The sequence below is a fragment of the Podarcis muralis genome, chromosome 8 (genome assembly GCF_964188315.1).
Source record: "Podarcis muralis chromosome 8, rPodMur119.hap1.1, whole genome shotgun sequence".
NCBI lineage: Eukaryota > Metazoa > Chordata > Lepidosauria > Squamata > Lacertidae > Podarcis > Podarcis muralis.
In genome coordinates this window covers 58,483,813-58,507,425 of record NC_135662.1, presented here as the reverse complement: position 1 = coordinate 58,507,425, position 23,613 = coordinate 58,483,813, and the positions used below count along the sequence as shown (strand labels likewise).

At 41.6% G+C, this 23,613-nt stretch overlaps 2 protein-coding genes across 31 annotated transcripts in view; one reads left to right on the top strand and one right to left on the bottom strand.

Annotated features, from left to right (window-relative positions):
* The window catches only part of LOC114601368 (uncharacterized), a 347,155-nt gene that overhangs the window by 254,962 nt on the left and 68,580 nt on the right, over positions 1-23,613 (top strand). For 22 of the 30 annotated variants that reach the window (XR_013393999.1, XR_013393995.1, XR_013393991.1 and 19 more), the window contains one exon: positions 19,027-19,093. The exons of the other annotated variants lie outside the window; for them this stretch is intronic. The gene's annotated coding sequence lies outside the window, so the exon portion shown is untranslated. The remainder of the gene's footprint in view (positions 1-19,026; positions 19,094-23,613) is intronic. 30 annotated transcript variants of the gene reach the window in all.
* Positions 8,078-17,330, bottom strand: PRL (prolactin). Its single transcript, XM_028738575.2, has 5 exons — positions 17,291-17,330; positions 15,069-15,250; positions 13,107-13,214; positions 9,716-9,895; positions 8,078-8,421 (listed from the first exon to the last, which is right to left on the bottom strand). Exons 1-5 carry the CDS (start codon positions 17,328-17,330, stop codon positions 8,230-8,232), a joined length of 702 nt encoding a protein of 233 aa, XP_028594408.1. The 3' UTR covers positions 8,078-8,229.

The following is a 23,613-nucleotide window of genomic DNA, read 5'->3' as shown; positions in this document are numbered from 1 at the left end:
GGAGCTACTTCAGTCTTGTGTGTGTGTGTGTGTGTGTGTGTGTGTGTGAGAGAGAGAGAGAGAGAGAGAGAGAGAGAGAGAGAGAGAGAGACAGATCATCATTACTGCAGTTTGGCAGCAAAGTATTCTTGGACACTGAACTAGTCTTTTCATCCAGGCTGGCTCTTGGGCCTTCACAGAGAGGAAAGGCTGTGAAGGGCTTCAGTTTGGGTTAGGTCTTTGCCTGAGGAGCAACAACAAGGTCTCCCTGTCTGTGGACTATTTCTGTGTTCCTTGGGTGTGATTCTCAGGCTTGGTCACCGACTCAATTCCTAGCTGTTGGCTGACCTCTGAGAGCTGCTGGTGGCCAAGCTTTGACACTTTCACTCACATTTGAAAACTGAATGACTGGTTTCTCAGTCTGAGACATTGTGTTGCCTGAAGCCCCCTGAAGAAACTATGGAGTACCCAAGGGTGATCCCTGACAGAGGAAATCCCACAAGCACCTTTCCCTTGGAGTAAAAATGCAACAACAATAAATGAAAAAGTAATAAATTTCTTTTCCTCCATGGCACCCAAAATCGTCTGCCTGAGATGACCACTTCCCTCTGTAGAGCTGCTTAGCCATTACTCTTGTTCAGGCCTTGATAGGTATTATATTGCACAGTTCAGAGCAGATTCCTAGCTTTCTAGGAATACTAGCAACCTTTTCTTTACATGTCTGGTCCCTTATCAGGCCATATTTTAGGCAAACTGGTGCTAGGTGAATTCACAGTAATCAAACCTGTGCAAACACGTAACAGTAGAAAACCTGTTGAGTTCCAGTGAACAGATTTGGGGATTTATTGGTCAGGCAAAGTGATGTCATTGGGTTAACTTGACAGTGTGGCATTCTATTTGTAACAAAACTTTCTTAATTATTAAGATGTTATAATGAATCATGGCATATAAGTGCAGGACATCATACTTAAGTTTCAAGTTCAAGCTGAATGTCCAAGGTGAAATAATAGAAATTAAGTTGGTTTGCAGGTTCAGGACACTATTCTGTGTTTTGCTTCCAGTTTCACAGAAGCCAGAAAAGATGCAAAATATAGTGTAATCTTCCTTGAGCACCAAGATACAAGAATGAAATTTTGCATGCTGGTTTAGAATAAATTTGTTTTGTTTTGTTCTTTTAAGTGTGAGACCCATTAAACTCTTGCAACTGTTTTCAAGAAGAAAGATAAGATGTAAAATGTAGTGTCTAAAGCAGGGATTCTTGAACACTGCTCTATCACATTTGTACCCCATCTTTTCTCTGCAAAGCTTAAGGAAGCATATTTATGTTTACTCCATTTTATTATCACAAAAACCTTGTGAAGTAAGTTACATTGACTGATTTTCACTGGCTCAAGGTCATTCTATAAACTCCATGCCTATATGGGAGATTTGATCAAAAGCAGCCTCAGTTCAGAATCTACATTGAGGTATGGCACTCTCTAATCCGTATAGAACTGGACATGGAGTTTTAGTTATTATGTATTTGTGTATTCATATCTCTGTAGTCCTTTGGTGCACACATCTTCAGAGATGATGAATAAGTCTTTTGCAGCATTTCGGGAAATATAAGGACTGTACATGTATAGCAAACACAAGGAGAGGGGCAGCTGCACCACCTTGATATCAATATGTTGAATGGGCATTGGAAAGAAGAATTGATGCATGCAAGCCTATTCATGCATACGCTCTCCACCCGACTGGGCAACCAGGATGTGCAGGGTTCCCAGTGGGTGGAATGCCTATGTATATACAGCTAGGTGCTCAATAGGGTCTCCTTTCAGGTGGTCTTCTGAATTTGAGGTGGGTGGGCATGCAGTGAATGTGCAGGTATGAGGAGGGGATGAGCTGGCAAGCATGGTCACCCTCCCCCCTCCACATGTGCAGAGAATTTACATATCTTCTCAGGAGTTAGGCAGCAACATCCCACATGTGCATATTTGATGGTTCGCTTTCCATTATACATGACAAAAGAACTGCCCCTGGTCTTAGGTGAAATCCAGTGGCATCATGATTATCCTGAGTGAATCCAGCAGATGTCTGGTTTTATCAGTCAACGTGCAATATCACAGCTGCAGCTGTAGACATCGTGAAATTCAAAGTTATGAGAAGTGACATTCTGGAACTTCCACTTCTGTGAGATGGGACTATAGCTGTTTCAGTGATGCTATGGACAGTTGAATTATTTCTTCTGTATATGAATAATTTGAATAGGAAAAGGATGAAAACCTTCAAATATGTGGCTTCCCGAACGGGAACTCTAGAGCGCTCCCTCCCAAATGCTTCAGCTAAACTATGCCTTTACCCCCCAAAAGAGAGAGGAGAACTTAGCTACAGTCAGATTCCAGAAATGGAGATTAATTTTTATTAGAAACATGCCTAATTGTTTTGGGAGAGAAAGCACATACGGCTTCTGCTGTGGTTGCATCTTCCAGTTTGTTCTAGTCTAAGTGGATGTGTTTATCCACCACTAAGCCTTACTCGCCCCCCCACCCATTTATATGTTTGTTGACAATGTGCAGGGTTGAACTGGCATTTTCATATTTCAATGCACCAAAGGCCCCTTAAAGAAGATGGTTGCAAGTGAGAGAAAAGAGATATGTAGCTTGCTCCCTAATGGCTTATTACCGTCACATTTGCAATTCAGATCAGTTTTAAATTGACTGAAAATTTTCAACACATAGCAGGCAGTTTAAACTAATGATTGTCTGGAGGTTCATATCTGACATGAGCTAAGGTTCTGTTCAAAACAAATAGCAAATAATTCCTCCCATAGAGTCAAAATGTCACAATTTAAAAAGTGTACATTGTTTCCAGAGTGTGTCAGTTCTATAAGAAAATCACATATGCAGCAAATATTAGAGGGCCCTATTTGACTCCGATTTTTTCTTGATTTAAAAACAGAAATGTTTATTCACATCTAAGAAGTATGAGCAAAAATCCTTTTTAAACAAAAAAACAAAAAAGCCCCTTCAGATATCCTAATTGTAAAATAAAAGGCCCTTGGGGCAGTGGTAGGCCTGAGTTGCCTAGCAACCCTCAGCAGGTAGCTGAGATACAGCTGCAGCTGTCCTGATTTTTTCCTAAGAACCTTCTTACAGATTTTTGTGTTAATCTTTAACCAGGCTTTTAAATGCTATATTTTCCTCTTCCGTCTTTAGTTGGTAGCTTGCAGGAGCCGACTGCTCAAATTTTCTCCCTCAGGCATCTTGTGAAGGTTTACAATTGCATGTACCATCTAACCTTATTTTGCATAGCGTATTCTGAAGGTTTAGTGAAATTTTTACTCTGTGTGAACAATGGCTGCTGTAGGCATACAACTACAAACACCGCCTTTGATTCTAGCTTCATAACTGTGGTGGAACTGTCTTTGTAATGATTTCATTTGTTTGGACTATATCATTTTATGCTAAAATTTAAAAAAGCACCTTTAAGCAATTTACAATATACAATAAAATATAGTTTAAATGTATTCAAGCACTAGGCAATGTCAGTAGAAGAACAACTGTAGCCTGAAGCCTGGATTGAGTTGCTGTATCAGTATAATTGAAGCTGTCCAATATGCCCAGGATATTATGAAAGTTTTAACCGGGTGCCAATGGGTGTGCTTCTTGAGGAGAGTGTTTCAAGATGAGGGACTATTAAGAGAAAACACACATGCTCTGCTCATCCTCCTTCATACTGAGAAGGAGCTCGGGTGACAATTGCAGTCCCCATGCAGGTTTATATGGATATAAGTGGCAGTCCTTTGCATCAGAGTCCTGAGCCATATAAAACTTTTAACATCAAAATCAGTATTTTGAATTGAGCCAGAAACTTATTAGTAGCCGGTACACCAGTGTTATATATTCATGCCTTCCTGCTCCTGTTAATAGTTGCAGGTTTGATCCTTGCATGCGACAACTGCATATTCCTGCATTGCAGGGGGTTGGACAAGATGGTCCTTAGGGTCTCTTCCAACTCTAGGAGTCTATTATCTAAGCTTCCATACTGTTTTCAAAGGCAGCCCCAGGAACCCAGGTTCATTCTACTGCTTGAGCAAGTTGCTGTTGGCTTGTTTGCACAGGTGTTCAACATGGTTCCAGCAGCAACCTGGAACATACTCTGAACTGTCAAGATAGGCAAACTTCTTAGGCTTGCCGTGTAAAATTCTCTTGAGCTTCCTGGAGTAAAAACAGAATACAAACGAAAATAATTAACAAGCATGTGTACAGAGTGGTTCCATGCAGGCTGCCCAGCGAGGTCCTTACAGACAGCAGTTTCAGGAGCTGGTTCAGGCATCACACATCAAAGTGGGACTGCAGGGCCATTTTCTCTTCTGCCATCTCCATTTTTCCTACCAGCGTTCTTCACATCTCGGAAATGCCAACTGTGAGAATTCTATGTCATACTTTCACTTTGAACTCATTGTTGCTCTGGCTATGCCCGTGCCTGATTTCGGGTTAAAGGCTTTGGTTGTCATGTGGCCCATACCCAGCTATGTGTTGACATAACTTGCATCTTTCTCTTCTTAGATGAAAGCAGCATCATATTGTTGTCTAGCATCTGCTAAAAATACAGTGGTGCCTCGCAAGACGAAATTAATCCGTTCCGCGAGTCTCTTCGTCTAGCGGTTTTTTCGTCTTGCGAAGCAACCCTATTAGCGGCTTAGCGGATTAGCGCTATTTTAGCAGTTTAGCGGCTTAGCGGCTATTAAAGGCTTAGCGGCTTAGCGGCTAAAAGGCTATTAGCGGCTTAGCGGCTTAGAAAAAGGGGGGGGGAGCGGAAAAAAATCGCAAGACTCGCAAGATGTTTTCGTCTTGCGAAGCAAGCCTATAGGGAAAATCGTCTTGCGAAGCAACTCAAAAACGGAAAACCCTTTCGTCTAGCGGGTTTTTCGTCTTGCGAGGCATTCGTCTTGCGGGGCACCACTGTAAGTACATTTGAACTCCTCCACTCCCCCTGCATTGGGCTGTCTTGTACTCAATACACTAACCTGGAAGACTCTCTGATGAAAAGAAAAGTAACCTCAGTCCCCATAATTCCACATGAATAATTTAAAACATTTCCCTAGTATCATCCATCACACACACAAAAAGTTGTTCAGAAAACTCAGAAGTCACTATGCACTTTCTGTGCTCGTGTGATACTTAAGAAGTAGTTTTTTTTTCTGACATGTGACGAGACAAAGTCTTCCATTTCAATATTACAAAGAACAAACCATTGCTTTTTATTTCTGTTTCATCCTTTAGATACACCAGGAACAAAAACAGCAGCCCCGTTTAAGCTATCTGCTTCTGACTGGGTCTGCTTTTAAAGATTTCCTGCGTGGTTTTTGTTGGCACTAAGTCTGGCAGAAGGGACCAGAATCTCTGTGACCCACTGGTCCTGCTGCAAGTACCATAGGCAGGCAAATTAATTAAGCAGCCTTTGCACTGTAGAATGGCATAAGCCACATTGAAACGATGCACACACTTCAAAACCATTCAAAGGGCAGGACTGGGATGATAAAGCATCTAGACGTTTGGTCTGAACCACCACAAGTTCCTTTGCTTGCACAAAACAGGTCAGAAATTCCCAAGAAAGGGGCCTCTCTGGTAAGATTATCAGGACTTCCTACTTCTATCCATGTTACAAGCACGGTACAAACATTTATTGGTCTTATTTTATGCCGTGGAATGCAGAAGGACGTGCAAATCTTGCAGAAATGGAAAGTCTGGGCAACCTTTTTGGAATTTAAGAGAGGATACAGCTTAAGGTTTGGTCCAAATATTTGAGTTTTAGCTTTATCAGAGCTAGGTAATCTAGGTATAGGCATGGGATCATTACAGTGGTCTCATTAAGAATAATTTAGAAGCTTGCCTGCTTTAAGCTCCTTTAGTACGGGAACTAAATTTAGCTGTTTGCACAGCTCCCAGTAAAACTGTTTCCAGCACATGACTGAGGTTGCTTTGTATGCATTTCTGCAATAAAACTGGCACACACCTGCCTGGGGTGGTAGAGTAGAGTGAAGTGACCGAGGTACAAGACAGCCTTGTTGGTAGAATTGGAAGCCTGGTCTCTCCATGCAATACATCTTCCTGCCCCTTAGTCCTTCACCGGTATGAAGGCTGAAGTGCAATATGCCTGGGTAGTGTGAATCAGATTTTCAAAGACCCTGTCTGGGGACTTTGAGGGGAGCAAAATGATCCAGCCACAATCCACAAAGGTATCTGGACAGCCCATTTGTTTTCAGAGTAAGTCCAGAGTCTGGCACAGAGCTAGTTATAAACTGTGGATATTTTCTCAGTTAAAGTGAAAGGTCAAAATGATGCTCATCCCCTGCCATGGTCAACCCAGAGATGCAGACTGGAAGCCGGATCCAACCAGCTCAGTATAATCCCCAGAGAGTTTCCTTGGCCAGCAGCATCCATGATGTAAGTGAGAAGTTACCAGAGACGCAAGGAAACTCAAATCCAGCTTGATTTCAAATTAAACTTCTGAATCACTGAATCATCACAACAGTTTATAGTGATTTCATCAAATTCCTTTTTCCTGTTTTTTCCTCTTTTTTGCAGTCAATGCATAGTGCTATGAACCTCTCCTGTGCTACGAACCTATTATTATCACTCAAAATATACAAGATCGTTTCTTGCTTGCTTTGTGAACAAAGGTTTCAGAAAGTTTATTGCTTGGGTCTCTATGTAAAGGGCATGCTAACAGATGGTGAGGGACGCGGGTGGCGCTGTGGGTAAAAGCCTCAGCGCCTAGGGCTTGCCGATCAAAAGGTCGGCGGTTCGAATCCCCGCGGTGGGATGCGCTCCCGTTGCTCGGTCCCAGCGCCTGCCAACCTAGCAGTTCGAAAGCACCCCCGGGTGCAAGTAGATAAATAGGGACCGCTTGCTAGCGGGAAGGTAAACGGCGTTTCCGTGTGCGGCTCTGGCTCGCCAGAGCAGCGATGTCACACTGGCCACGTGACCCGGAAGTGTCTCCGGACAGCGCTGGCCCCCGGCCTCTTGAGTGAGATGGGTGCACAACCCTAGAGTCTGTCAAGACTGGCCCGTACGGGCAGGGGTACCTTTACCTTTACCTTTTAACAGATGGTGAGTGATGTCTTCCACCTGAGGCTGACCACAAATGCAAAATCTGTCTGTGTATGGGACCTTGTACAGTGGTACCTCGGGTTAAGAACTTAATTTGTTCTGGAGGTCTGTTCTTAACCTGAAACTGTTCTTAATCTGAGGTACCACTTTGGCTAAAGGGGCCTCCCGCTGCTGCTGTGCCGCCACGTGATTTCTGTTCTCATCCTGAAGCAAAGTTCTTAACCTGAGGTACTATTTCTGGGTTAGTGGAGTCTGTAACCCAAGGTACCACTGTAGTGGCTATCCAAGACTGCAGTGGTCATCACTTGGAAACACCTCAATAAAAGTGTTTCTTAAGGAAGTTGGTGAGAGTTGGACAGATAACTAGCTCTAAAATGCTCTGTTCTTAAGAGCTAATACCAAGGGGGAAAGTTGATGTTTCTAATTATTTGCAGGTCCCTTCTGGATTCTACCCACAAGAGCCAATCCCTTTGTTGGCAGTTATTCAAGGTCAAAGCAGAGCTCTGTTCTGGATAGTAATAATAGTCTACTTCAAGACATATTGATAAGCTGCTTTCCAGAGTTTGTTATCATCCAATTCCATATAGCACAGAGCAGGAAAACGCTCTGTAGGCATTGTAGCAATTTTTTAAAATATACTTTAACTGAACGCAGTCTATTCTTGCCTTAATTGTCGGCCACCCAGATTCTTTACGAAGAAGAGTTTCTGATATTCCTGATGGTAGACAGTACAGCTTCTGGGGAAAAATAAATATCTGCACTTAGTTTCCTTGGCTGAGTGGAGCATCAGTGTACACAAACTCCATAGTCTCTGGCCACAAGTCCCCAGATGTTGGTAACCAAAGGAGGAAGCAAAACCAAGTTCAATTTCAAACACATTTTTATATTTCAGTATTTTTTTATGTTTTTATTGCATGGTTTGCATATCACTGTGATTAAAGCAGACAGTAATGTACTCTTAACAGAAAAGAATGGCTTTTCTGAAAGTTTTAAGACATGAACAAATGGCTTGCATCTCACAAAAGTAAAAATTACATGGACATAAATATTGTACCACAGGATGAATTTTTGCGCAAGGCCTGCAATGGGCAGTGAAAAGCAATGAGGCTAAGAGCAGGTCCTTTTATAGGCGCTAGGTGCTGGCTCCAATTGCTCAACAGTGACTGTCATGGATGAGACGACACTTCAAGAGTTTCAGATAGCTGTCAATTTTGTGTGAGTCCCTGCGCAAGCAGTGCAGCAGATTGTAGAAGGCAAAGAGGCGAGAATCTTCGTCAGCCAGCTGCAGAGATGGCAGCCCCGACCATCTAGAATAGACTTCATTACCCAGATCACCTGGGTGAACCTAACAAAGAAGAGAAAAATGAGTATCGTTAGCAAGCATCCCAGAGACAATGTCTGTATCAGATCAGTATTGATCTGTATCAGATCAATATTTAGAGAATTACAACATTAACACTTAAAGAGTTGCCCAGTATTTGTTTGAAATGAGAGAAGATCCTTGCTTAGGTTTTAAGAAAGCCAAATGGAATTGTGGGGGGAAACCCCATCTCGACAGGGAGAACTACATATTTGCTCCAGACAGTAAAAGAAGAAAGAAACAGCTCATGCTTCAACCACTTGAATTGATCTCCATGATTATTACTCATTTACATTGCAACTCTGCTGTGCAAAGTGCTTTCCCAGGATTTATATGCATGTATCTGTAAATAGAATGCCGTACTATTAGCTTTCATGATGAAACAGTGACTCCCTTGGGTGATATGGAAGTATTCAGGCATGAGAACAGAACTTTAAATATAGCACTCAAATTAGAATTCCTTTGTCCAAAGGATAGCTGCCTTGTTTGAAAGCACACTGACTTTTCTTTGGGAGCTAGCAGCATTTGTGCACTCAAATGGTTGCAGCTTTCTTAATTTCCTGAAATCTATAGGCTTGAATAGTCTCAACTCTGTTGGATTGAAGCCAATATCTGGAGTAGGGAAGAGATGAAAACATTACCTTGTTTCCTGTGAAGGGAACCATCCAAATTGGGGTGGGGAACCTGTGGCCCTCCAGATGTTTTTGGACTACAGCTTCCACCACCCTTGAGCAGTGGCTGGGAGGTGGATCCAACAACATCTGGTGGGCCACCGATCTAGAAGTTACGATCAACTTGTATTGCCTCTTTTCAAATTGAGCAATAGGCCCTAAAAACACTGATTTAGAAACCCAAAGGTGTGTGTGTGGGGAGAGAGAGTTCCAAAGAGACATGTTAATTATGGAATAGTGGGGTATAGCCTTTCTTAGAACACACTATTATTAAAGGAAAGAATAAGATTGCTGTAGTGCTCCACCTGATATTGTGTAATTAGTTCAAGGGAAGGAAATAGAGAAAGGTGTTAAAAAGAAGAAGAAGCCTGGATAACTGGCAGAATGAATGATAGAACTTGCCCCCATTTGGACATATGCAATCTAGGGATTATGGTAGCTTATCACCCCTTGTTGTCATTTCTGTCATTTTCCAGTTCGTGGAGGTTGACCATCTGAGAGTGTGTGTTTGGAGCACTTGTCCAGGCTCATTGAGTAATGGAGAATGCTGGATTCTGCAGAATACTGTCCTATGCAGCTAGAAGAATTCCCAGGTCCTTCCTACTTACCCTCCCAACTATTTTCTCCATCCCATCCAGAAGCCGTTTGTTTTGCTCTTCAATCTCCATGGCCTTCCAGAGAATGGTGTCAGGAGCCTCTTTGATTCTTTGGACCTCCGAGACCAGATGTAGCAGAGGGTCATTCCAGGAACGGAGAACACTCAGCACTAAATTTAGCAGGTCTTCATGCTGCACATTAGAAAACCAAATTATATTTTGTTAAACAATGCCACAAGATTTACACAGGAGATAGATAATCCTAGCAAGTCATTTTTAAAACTTATTTGTTGACAGTCTTCTAGCCTGACCTCAGTTGTCCTGGACTCCTGCCAGGACTACTGTAATGCACCCTGGTTGGGGTTGCCCTTGAAGGCTGTCTGGAGTTACAGCTAGTGCAGAATGCAGCTGCTAAGATGGTAAGTGGGGCAGCCCAATGGGACCATGTATCATTCACTAGCTGCCAGTGAGCTACTGGGCCCAGTTCAAGGTGTTCATACTGGTGTACAAAGTCCTGAACAGCTTGGAATCCAAGTACATAAAAGACCATCTCCCTCGATACCAACCACCTTGGCATCAATGATCAACAGGGGAGGCTGGATTAGTGGTTACACTCTATAGGCTGCTGCTTGGTTGATGTTGAGCTGTGATAGGGCCTTCTCAGTGTTGGTTCCCCATTTGTAGAATGCCTTTCCTGGTGAGATGTGTCTGTTCCTGTTTACATAGGCGTTTGATGGTGGAAAGTATTCTGGCAACCCTGAAATTATAAGCTGTGAGTGTATGTGACTGTTTTACATATTTTAGTGGTTTTAAATGGTTTTAAATAATGCTTTTTAATTTTTAACTAATTGTTTTATCGTTTTGGTGTTTGTCATCCTTGGCTCCTCCAAGAGGAAGGGCAGGATAGAAAACAACAACAGCAACAGTTGTTGTTGTTGTTGTTGTTGTTGTTGTTGTTGTTGTTGTTGTTGTCTGTTCGCTGTTCTTCCAGATAGCACTAGAACCAATAAATCAGACTTTGTAAAGTATTTTCAGAAGTCGGGCATTTAGTGTCACTGGTCCAGGGCTGTGAGAGATTCAGTAGGCATTCTTGCTTTTGACTTCCAAACATTTCCTGGCGACTTTTAAAATGCTGACAGGCCTATGCAGCTGTTTAAATCCTTTTGACTAGCCAGTTACTTTAACGATTACTCTGTTTTTCATGGCTTTTGCATGTTTTCATATACGCACTGTGCACCTCCTTGATATTCTATGAGAGAGTGGTAGAGAAATATTTTTAAAAATAAATAAATGGAAATAATATCTCTGGGCTAACTGGGTGACAGAATCCCCTAAGTACACATGATCAATAAGCTGCCCATGCACTCTCCAGCGCTGGTAGACACTGCTCTGTTCAGCCTTGTTGAATGGAATGCCCTTTAATCTGATGATTAGTTTAAGCATTAATGAGACAGTTTTAGAAATACGGGATCTGGAAAATATTTGAAAACATAATGGAAGATGAAATCTGTGGTAGGCCACTTAATACCTTATCCAAAGCATTTCTATGTCTACGTATAGCATGGCAAACATGCCCAGGCATGGGTCTGATTCCCCTTTGAAGTGTTTTGCTTCTGGGGAGATTTCTTTTGAAACTTTGCCACTGCTTGGGGTGAGCCGGAAGATCAAAGGGGCTTTTTCTTTCCTGGGATCCTCCTAGACATTTTGCTGCCCTTGAGACCTCTCTAATGTCAACACCAACACTTTTCACTTTGCTTACTGTGGCAAAATACACGTACCCTGCGGCTGAACCCTTTCGCGCTCCCTAGGTCGGGAGAACTGCAACACTGCGAAGTTCAAATGCTCACGCATCAGCTCTCTAGCCAATACAAATAGCGAGAGGGCTGTGTCTCATGGCTTGGTTTCTGAGGAGGCAGATTATTCAGTGGATAAAGGGAACTTAGAAAGAAAACTATTGCCTGGGAATTGATACAGCTTTGGTGCTAAGTGCTACTTCAGCATTTACAAATACATCCAGAAATTTTCCCATGAATTCTAATTACCTTGACAAGTGTATGGACTAGAAACTTACTTTAAAAAATAATTATTATTTTAATAAGATGCTCATTAAATTTTAGAAGCTAACATACTGGGGGAAATTATATGACACACTATGCACTTTTGACAGTTGGTGTCCACCACTCTTCCTCTCTCTTTGCCTTTGTCAGTTGTACTCCTGCTTTCCTTTACCAGAAAGTCGCACCTCTTTCCTTGGAACAGCATAGATATCAGGCCTGAAGAACAGGCTTTGGGACTTTCCACAGGCCACACATCTACCCCAGTCCACAACCTCACCATCACTTTTTCATGTCCTCAAGTTCTTTTGCCTAGCAAGAATGTCCCCTTGCACTGTGATAATGCCTCTTGCTTACTGTCAGGATGGAAGATTGAGACATGACGTTTGCATGGCTAGAATATAGCTGACTGTAGAGAGGTAGGCATCACATCCGTTGCTCCACCTCGCCACTCCAGAGGGACAGGCTCGCCCCAGACTTTCTTGACTATGAATGGATCTTCCGATTACCGAGAGTGATGTGGGCAACAGAGCCAGAGCAGGCTACCTGGAGTTAACATCCACCTTGCAGTACGCCCACCATCTCCACGATGGCTTACTACCTGAGGACCCCAGCCAGCACATCATCCAGCAAAGCTGGCTTAACAACAGGCATGATGTGTCTTTTATAGTGAACTGAATAGAGTGTTGGGGGTGTGGAGTATGTGTCTACTAATTTAACAGTGCTTAGCTTTTTGTTGTTTTTAGTTGCTATTTTGTTAATGCTTTATGGATTCTAAATGTTGTATTGATTTGTTAATAAAATATGACTTTTGTTGTGATTGCGTATAATATGACTTTTGTTGTGATTGTGTATAATATGACTTTTGCTGTAATTGTGGCCTTTAGCTTATTTTTTTAGTTGCCGTTTTGTTAAATAATTGTAAATATTTCATTGATGATTTGTTAATTATATTATTAATGCTGCGTTTGTGATGCTCTGTTATGTTATTGTTATTTATTGTTTGTAAGCTGCTTAGAGATTCATTTGAATGAAAAGCGGCACAGAAATTCAATAAATCAAAATAAAATCAAAATCAAACCTGCACTTTGCCTCTGGCTCCACCCACCCAAAGTGTTGCTAACTTGTCCCACTGATTACAGTGGGGACGAAATTAAAATAATCATGGCCAGGGATCCAGCCAAGGATTAATGCCTTGTAGATTAATGCCTTGCAAGACTTCCTATGGCCACTTAATGTGTCCTCCTTTCCTTCTGTTCGCCTTTGGACTGAGTCATTGAGACCTTCTAATCTAAGCTACTCATGTGTTTGTTCCTTGTTCTGTTTGCATTCAAATAGGCAGAACTCACATGAATCTGCTGAGCTTGCTCCTTGTCTTCAGGAGTGGTTAGGGATGAAGTGTGGCAGCTGTTAATGGCTTTTGCAATAAACCCTCGGCCCTGAGCATAGCGTTCATCCTGAAGATATGAAAAATCAGACTTAGTACAGTAGATAACAAGGAAAGAAGAATAAGTCGTAGTAAGAAGAAATCATAATCAGAAGTTACTTCTTCTTTGCAGTTGCTGCTCGTGTGAAATGTATCCTTCAGTTATGCAGGACTTTAATTTCGTATCAGAACCTTATTACACGCCCCTCTAAGACTGTGTCAAATGTAATTTGCTTTAAACTGTACTGTGGAAAGAATCACTTTTGGGGATCAGGTTTCTCCGTAATCTGCTTATAAATAAGAGGGTCTCTGTTTTGTAAAGTGATCCGTAGACTGTGATCCCACTGAGTAGTGTGGGATGAACATTTCTCTCTCAATATCTCTCTGCCAAACTCCAAAGCAACTCTAGTGCCTGGGTCTTTTAATTGCTTCTCTCCTACAAAGCATTCCACTCAGAAAACCCTTTGTTACTTTGTTTTGCTCCTCTAAATGGTTTCTGTGTATAAATGGCAGTGTTTTATTCAATCACGCCCATCTGTTGCTGCTGTTGTGCCTCCTAAGAGTGTCTCTTTCCTTTGGTACGCTGGACCTATTGAAGAAGACCTCCTAACCTGCCTCACTCCCACTTCTTAAACTTAAGGTGTCTTAAGGTGTGTAGGAGCGTTGCTTGCTGAGGTATATGTTGAAGTAAAATCCTGAATCTTTATTCCTGCATTCCCTCATCTGCAATTGAAGCCTTAAATACACTACCTTGCTGAAATTCATTTCAAGTGTGCATAGCTTTCTCCTCAATCCTTAATACTGCTTTAGAAAAATTAAAGATTATTAATTAAGACTTAATATAGTTGGGACAGTATATACGGCTTCAGTGATGATACACAAAAGAATCTTGTGTATTTTAGAAAAATTAAAGATTATTAATTAAGACTTAATATAGTTGGGACAGTATATACGGCTTCAGTGATGATACACAAAAGAATCTATGAGTCTTTATTCCTTTTTCAATCATACTTGGCTACCATATGAGTATGGTCTTATATTGTAAACTGCCTTGTGATCTTTGGATGAAGGGTGGTGAAGAAATGTTTTACACACACACACACACACACACACACACACACACACACACACACACACGTACCTTGGCTTGAATGCCACAAACCTGGAAGTAAGTGTTCCAGTTTGAGAACATTTTTCGGAAGCTGAACGTCTGACACGGATTCTGCTTCCTGGGTGCAGAAAGCTCCTACAGCCAATTGGAAGTTGTGCCTTGGTTTTTGAACGGTTTTGGGAGTCAAATGGACTCCCGGAACGGATTAAATTCAAGAACCAAGGTACCACAGTTTACATTCAAGGTAGATTTATCCAACTGGCCTTTCCAAATAATGGGTGGTACCCAACCAAGTCATTCTCAGAGAAGACCCATTGGCATTGGTGGACTTAAGGTAGTTATAACTCTCTTCCTGTGACTGTAGGCACTGATGTTTTTCATTCTGGTATACTGAGGGTGGCATAAGCCTTGATGTCCATTTTCATATCTACTGCTGAATGGCTGGATATTGTGGTTTTTAATGTTATTGTTTGCTTTTATATTCTTACTTGAACATCACTCTGGGGTACTACAGGATTAAAGGTTGTCTAAAAATAGCATACAAAGCCCATTGATTTCTCTGAGCACCTCTTAGTCAAACACCGCCTAATAATCATAACAGTACTTAGTACCATACTTGTGCGATTTCCTATTCTGAAAGGGAGGCAAACAGAAAGGCAGCCACAGTTTCCCCTTTGCTAGAGAGTCCCCCCCCCATCCTATTTCTTCATGTCATCTTTTAGTTGGAGTTCATTTTGTAGAAAAGTATATGGCAAGAAAGGCTTGGGTACTTACAAATTCATTGAACATTTCCGAAGACAGGGAGTGGATATAGTGTGAGAGTTTGACAGCACGGTCAAAAAGATCCCCAAGAGAGACCTGGCAGGTGTCAGACCCATTGGGACAAATAGGTGATGATGTTACACCCTTCCTTGACAGGTACACGTTAGTAATCGCCAGGATGGCTAGCAACACACCTGTTCAGGTAAACAAGAACAACAACATCAGATGTCCATCAAGTCCAGAAAGTGAATGGGAAACTTTCCACATTATTCTGCCTCCTCCTTTAATGCTTAACTTCATTAAACCACCATATGTGAGGAAACCGAACTTTTTATAGATATATAATTGTGTTTGCATAAATGTAAGAGTGTGGAAAGATAGGTTGCGCCCCTTTCTTTCTGGCTTTTCCCAAGGGTTGCTTCCTTCCCTACAAACATATGGCGTTTAAATTAAATTTGAAGGAGGGTGGCGGGGTCACTCCCAAGATTTTGATTGTCCTGGGATTATGTCTGCAAATTTTCAGCAGCTGTGCCGTTTAAACTCTTCTGCATATGTAACGGGACTACAAAAAAAACTTTAGCACACTGGAATGCATTCAAAAGACTCCTGGATGCCTTGGGAAGGTAGTTCTGCAAACACTGCTTATACTTTAGGACCCGCCCCCCTTCCAAATCTTTAATATCTTATAAATCTGTATGTTGCTTAAAAATGGTCCCCATACCTTTGCTATGCAAGAAGTGTGCAGCAAAGAAACTGATCGGTGAAACGCAAATGTTTTGATTTTATATTTGCCTAAACTATGCTTTATGGCACAAGTCTATAATAAATGTACTATGATATGGGTCCATTCTTAAGAGAAGCCATAGCTCAGGTGTACAGCACATGCCTTGCATGCAGAAGGTCCCATGGTTCAACCCCTGGCATTGCCAGTAGAAAGTTAAGGTATAGGTAATGTGACTCTGGGACGCGGGTGGCGCTGTGGGTTAAACCACAGAGCCTAGGACTTGCTGATCAGAAGGTCGGTGGTTCGAATCCCCGTGACGGGGTAAGCGCCTGTTGTTCGGTCCCTGCTCCTGCCAACCTAGCAGTTCAAAAGCAAGTAGATAAATAGGTACCGCTCCGGCAGGAAGGTAAACAGCATTTCCGTGCGCTGCTCTGGTTCACCAGAAGCGGTTTAGTCATGCTGGCCACATGACCCGGAAGCTGTACGCTGGTTCCCTCGGCCAATAAAGTGAGATGAGCACTGCAACCCCAGAGTCGGTCACAACTGGACCTAATGGTCAGGGGTCCCTTTTCCTTTAATGTGACTCTAGAAACCCATAACTAGTCAGAGTAAACAAGACAATACTGGTCTGTGTTGACAGATAGGCTGACCTGCTATAAAATAGCTCCCTCTGCTCTGAACCTCAATTATGTTTATCTGCTGATATTAGTACAGGCACACAACGTCTTGTGTTCTGGCTATTTGTGTGAAGCCAGTCTTAGACCTCAATCTGGAAGACTTCTACTGGGACTGATTGGTCATTATCAACTGCACAGTTATGATCCAAACAGCAACAGTGGTGCTATGCTTTTATCAATACCAATGAAAACACCATCAAGTTGTGAACAAATTTTTGAGTTCACTAGAAATCTTTTTTGAGTAAAAAAGAAGAAGGTGAGAGACATTGCTGAGCCGAATGAAAAGCCACACCATATGCAGTTTTAATACTCTCAGATAATTCCTTTGCATACTTACATAAGAGTAAATTAAACTAAACTCAGTGGGACTTAACTTTGGAATGCATAGAAGTGCACGGTTTGTTACATTAGATTGCTTCTGTTACCAAACAAGTCTTGGGTTGCAACAAGGTAAAGGCATGATGCTACATTATGTCCCATTATATTTCAAGGAAGAGCATAATTGTTGCAAATTATGGTTTAATATGTTGTTCGGCTATAAGAATTGAGAAGAATCAATGCTCTCCTTCGTGGAAAATGCATCAAGTGAGGGTCTAAATCAATCATGATCCACCAGAATATTCTCTAGTGCACAGTGTGACATTGTGCAGTATGTTTAGAAGAGTTTGTGCAAAAGTTCTAAGAAGGTTCCCTCCCTGCGTTCTTACAGAGGCTGCAAAATGATTTACAGTGTGCTTATGCATGCCTATTACGAGTGATTTTAAATTTATTCAGTTTAAAGTTTCCCCTTAATCTAAATGAGAGAAAGGCCAAAAGAGTGGCAAAACACGTACCTTTCAGCGAAAACTTCTTGTTGGTCATGGTAGAAACCATCTCTGCTGACTTGCTTTATCAAACAGAAGATGGAATATCTAGTTGCTGTCACCTTTAGGTTCCATCTTTATATACACTTTGATGCCCATCCATAAATGCAGCAGGATTTACTCCCCCTTTGCTGGTCTCTTTGCTCATCAACAGGATTCAAAGTTCATAATTACAAACATCAATAAGCCTATTCATATTCATCAAAAGTTTGTGGGCTCCAGGAAGGATACTAGTTAATTAAGCTGGTTAAAAGAGTGAGTAGACACATGCCCTGCTTTAAAAATCCTGTAAACTATAACTGTCCTCGATATTTCTTAATTCACCTTAAAATTTACGTCATTGCCAAAATTGATCAGACGGGTGACGGAAATTAGAAATTGGGGAACATAGAATATTTATGAAGAAGAAATGCAAAGGATGTGCTTTAAAATATACTTGTCATAAGAACACTGTACACTAAAATAGTGAAGTTTAACTCTCTATTAAGAAATGGGAAAGAAAAAAATAACCTAAACTAGCAATGTGTTTAGATCTTCATTTGATAACCATTCAACATCTTCTTAGTCAAATTCTGAGGGTCAACTATAATCAACTATAAGATTTAACACATCAAGAGAAGGATGTGTCTCTTGATGTATTTTTAATAAAAATTAAGAGAAAATAATATAATTATTCGGGATGTGGGTGGCGCTGTGGGTAAAAGCCTCAGTGCCTAAGACTTGCCGATCGAAAGGTCGGCGGTTCGAATCCCCGCGGCGGGGTGCGCTCCCGTTGCTCGGTCTCAGCGCCTGCCAATCTAGCAGTTCGAAAGCACCCCCGGGTGCAAGTAGATAAATAGGGACCGCTTACTAGTGGGAAGGTAAACGGCGTTTCCGTGTGCTGCACTGGCTCGCCAGATGCAGCTTGTCACGCTGGCCACGTGACCCGGAACTGTCTGTGGACAGCGCTGGCCCCCGGCCTATAGAGTGAGATGGGCGCACAACCCTAGAGTCTGTCAAGACTGGCCCGTACGGGCAGGGGTACCTTTACCTTTACCTTTAATATAATTATTTGTATGTGATAGGTGAGGGTTGTATTCAGCTAGATCCTGTTTGGAGTCGACCCATCCAAATTAATGAACTTAAGTTTAGCATGTCTGTTAACTTCAACAGGTCTACTCTGTGTAGGACTAGTGTCAAATACTGTCCTAAATGAGCAGGAAGAAACTTGATGTAAGGAATCATTTATTCCTGGGACGTGTAGCCCTGTGCCTCTATCTCTCAGTTTGCATTCTTATGCAGGTTCTAGCTATGGCCGGGATACTGAAGTGTGTGAGCTCAGTGAAGCCAAATCCAATAATAAAACTGAAGAGTGAATATAAGATTTGGCTAAAAAGGAATTTTGGTGTGGGATGGCTGTGCCAAGATTCACCAGGGAATTTTGGGATATGGAATGGATGAATTATTTCTCATCAATTCTACGTGGTGAGAAGGTGACAGTCTCTTGTTCTGCAACCGCACACTGAAGCCATAATTTGTGCCTTTGAGCTTTAGGCCTTCACAACTGTAATGATCTCTGCAGGAGATTCCCCTTGAAGTCCATTGCAAAACTGCAGCTGGTGCACAGCAGGGCAATCTATCTTTTGGTGTATATGACTGTATGTGGGGTGTCACCAGGAGCACACAACAACAATGTCCCATAGTCTGGGTTTCTTCTTCCTTTCCAGGCTAAACAGAACTTGTGCAGAGTTAACAACTGAGCAAATATTATCAGCAGAATCAGCGAGGATGAAGGTGGGTGCTCACAACCATTTGCACATTCAAGTTAACAGTGCTTGATAGCTCCAGTGGGTTTGTATGGTTTTGCTTGGTAGATGAACACTTAGTGAAAAATCATAGAATCAGTGGGTTGACTCAAACTAGTTTGTCACATGACTTAGGCCATTCACAAGAATCCTTCCTCACACAGAAACCCACTAGAACATAATATTGATCGTGAACAAAGGTGTGTGTTGAAATAATGACCTTAGACAATTTCACACCAGGACCCAAAAGCATAAAATGATGCCCCCTTTTTCTATACTGAAACACAGTTTTTATAATGACATACAGAGATGGAAAGTGAAGTACGGAAAATGGTGCCTTCTCTGAATGTGCTGTCCAGCAGTTGTTTCACATGAGCTGAACATTCTTATCGAATGATGTTTTTCAGGCATGATGGGTGAAGCACTACGCTGTGTACACACACTTACTAAACTTGCTAATTACTTTTGGGTTCAGAAGGACTAGGCCTGCCCTGCCATCATTTCAACTTTCAACTAGTCATTGCAGCTGAACCGGTAATGTCTATGCATCAAGATAATGTTTATGTCAATGTTGGAAACATAAAGATAGAAAAGATGGAATCACACACATATCTGTTATAAGTTGAAAGCTGCGCTGCCATTGGCCAACATTACTCAAGTCTTTGGATTCTATATGTGAAAGCTCTGGAATAGGGATGGTCAGCCTTTTTTTCTGAGGGCCACATTCCCTGAGGAATAATCTGTTGGAGGCAGCATACTGGTGCTGGCTAGAGTGAGAGCTGATAATGGGTGGAGAGACAAAGGTATCCTAGATCAACTAATCTAGAAGAAAGGCCATTCTGCTTCAATATTCCCTACAGAATATTCTCCATCCTATGCATTGGGTTTAAGAGATTACTCTCAAATAAGATTGCAGAGGCTTTTCTTTTGCACAACAGACCAATATAGCTCAGGAAAACAAGTGAAAGTAATGTCCTTGAGTGACACACACACCTGGCAGAAGCCTACCGATTTGCTTTCAGGCAGTTGGGGGAAAGTAAGCTACTCAACTAGAAAAAAGTAAATCATTCTTTAAAAATAAAATAAAATATTGCCCCTTTTTATTGAAAGAGGGAAAGAAGGGAAACCGCTTTAGAAAGCTGGGGGAAATAAGGAGGAAATGAACAGGAAAGAAGAAACTCTAATGGGACGGAAGAATTGGGCTGCTTTAGGAGGAGCCAGGATGAAATGAGGTCAGAGGACAGGGATATTAAACAAACAAGTTTAATATTATACCAGATGTGATGCAGTGTGTATGTATATGTATATATAGATGTATACAGGTATGTACAGTGTGTACATATATTTTTATACTGCCTTTCGGCTTTAAGAAGAGTCCAAGTAGTCAACTGAAAACAATTAAACACCAACACACTTAAAAAGACTCAATAAAACAGATAGACAAAACCATAATTAGCTAAAACTCAAAACACACACTAAAGACCAGGCAAAACTACAGTATCTAAACTGACCACTCAGAAGGAGCAAGTCTAACTTTGCTTGGGAAGCAATTCCACAATTGGCAGGGGGGCTGCCATTGAAAAGGCCCCATCTCACAGTCTTCCTTACCTGATAGGTACATTTGGAGGGAAGCAGACCTTCAAATATTGTAGTCTTCAACTATTAAATGCTTCAGATATAATAAGGCATGTCTAGCACCATCACTATCTGTTTTTAGTGACAACAAGACAAAAACATTTTTATTCACCTTAGCTTGCTTTTGGAAGTTAATTGTGAGACTAAAGTGTGAGCGTGGCCTCTTCCTCTATTCGTCTTTTTAGTGGGTTGGGTTGAGTTGGATCAGCCCTTTTACACATGTTATTGTTGAGCAGTTTAGCTTGGATTTTTGTTTTCTTGTTTTGTTTTACTTTTGTTTGTATACTTGTTTTTAGTGTTAGTCACTTTTTGTGTGTGTGGGGTGGGGGTGGGGAAACGACTAGTAAAGAACCACAAGTACACTAACAAGGACTAACACCTTGAATTGGGCCCAGAAATAAATCTGAAGTCAGTGCAAATTGAGCAAGAACAGTGTAGTATATGGCAAGAAAAGCAGATGCTAGAAAGAAATCAATGAGGTATTTGTGGGGTTTATACCCAACTTGCTGTGGAACTCACTGAAACTGTGCTGGAAAAGGCACAATAGTAGGCAAAAACATTTTGGAAGGGTTATTATTATTATTATTTGGCAACCCTAGTCATTCAGAATTCTGTTTCTGGATCCTGCCCTCAGGAAATGATTTGTGTTGCATGTTACATTGCGCTACAGCAAATAACACAACTGCCACTTTAATATTTGAACTTTTAAAATATATTTCATTGCCAGATGTGAAACTTTATTAAGATGTTGTACTCCTTTCCCCCCTCCCCGTCCCTTCCTGCATCCTTAATGTGCAGGAGCCATCTGTGTGCATATATCAGCCAGCAACACCTCTCATCCAGTTTCCAAATCTTCTTTCCCAGTACGTATGAAAGAGCTTTGGAAATCAAATGAATAAGCAATCGTTTTAATTAATGTCCAGAACTTCAGATAGTTTAATGAATATTTCCACCCGGACCTACGCAATGGGGATACACAGAACTCTGTGAATCTGTAGTGATTTCGTAACTGCTTGCGCAGGTAGGTGAAGCTCTGGACCTGTCAGCAAAAGCTAGTGGGCCAAGAGAGTTGATGTCTTGGGTTAAACCCTAGAACAGGAGGTGGCATTGGAAGGTACAGCCACAGCCACACCGTACATGTCAAGCGGTGTCATACCACTTCCCCCCCTCTTCTCCCCTTGACTTCAGTGGAAGGGAAATTAATGACATCAGCTCCAGGGCTAAATCTGTGGGCATGTCTAGGTAACAAGATGTCTTTAGATCCAAGGGTGCCCTATCCTTTCTCTGGCATGGTTGCATAGCTGACACAACAAGCAAGCATCTAATCCCACATTTGGGCCTTTTCCAAGGCAACTGTGGCCCATCAACCTCAGGGTTGCCTACACTGACTGGCAGGAGCTTTCCCAGCTTTCAGATGTGGATCTCCCCTACCTGCAGATGATGGGCTTGAACCAGGGGCATTGTGTGTGCAAAGCATATGCTCTATTACTGAGCTCTTCCCCATACAGTTTGGGAAGGAAGGAGATATGATGTTGGCGTGAGCCTAAAACCAGCCCTTCCCCTGCCAAACTGAATACAGCAATGTCCGATGCATGAACAGAGCTGAGGTGTCTTCCCATTTATGATCTCCCACGCATCACCTTTACACAATTGTTTATCTTAGGACAGAAGATTAATAATCTGTGCCTTTATTTTGGATTCATCCCTGATTTGCTTACTTTGTCAGTAAGGCTGGTTTTCCACATAACTTTCAGAATATAAAATAAATTGAACTGAATGAAGGTCAGGAACTGGTTTTAAAGAACCCTACATGTAAGCAGTAGAAAATATACCTTGAGTTATACCGACCTTTTTACTCTGATTTTATCTAAAACAACTCCAGCTGTGTCATGTCTGCTTCTTCCATTCTAATTGCTCACCATAATCTCTGAGATCTGGGTCTTTCATAAAAAATGAATGTGGGGGGACTGGTTTGATTTATGTGTGTACGTGTGTGTGTTGGTAAATAAAGCAAGTAGCTGTTTCCTCCCCTCACCCATCTCCACATAAAGGATCTTGACATTTTAAAAGTATCTTTTCAAAACGATTGTCACAGAATGGACAGATAAAGAATAAATAAATACTTCGCTGCTGTACACAAAGGTCAGTGCGACAACTCAAGGGAAAAAACCCCAAGCGAAGGAAATACAGTGGTATGCTGAATATTATTATTATTATTATTATTATTATTATTATTATTTTTAAAAGAGGTTGAGAAATTATTCAGATTTTTCTTGCCTTTTTGGTACTGAAGTGTGTCTCATATACCATGCTGCAAACCAAAGAGGTAAATTACTAAAGTATAAAGTTAAACCAAGAACTAGATCTTAATTCATTAACATTAAAAGTAGCCTGTTGGTCATTCCTGGGACACAAATCAAAGATTGAATGCAGGTGTCATATGTACAAGGGATTTAACCAAGTGCAAGAGCTTTTGCGTTCACTACAAGGGAAGGAGAGTTTCACATTCCTAAACAAGCAGAGGCTTTGACCATTCAGCCAGCACAAAATGTCAGTGCAGTGTTTCACTCTTATGGCAATGTTTGCTGGACCCTGTTTGGCTGGGAACTCCTCTAGCCAAACCATTTCAGGCCCTGAAACTGTAGTCACTAAGGAAGAACATCCATTTGGGCCAAATTAAGTGAGATCTTTGTTTGTACAGCATTTGAGAGGAGGAGTGTGCTCTAGAACAGATGGTCATGGAATTGTGCAGACGGGAAGCATCTGGAAATGTAATCTTAAGTGGTGTCCAGAACCTGGTGTGAGGTGTAAGTGTTGCAGAACTAACTGGGAATGGGCTTCCCACAAACATCTGGCTGGCCACTGTGAGAACAG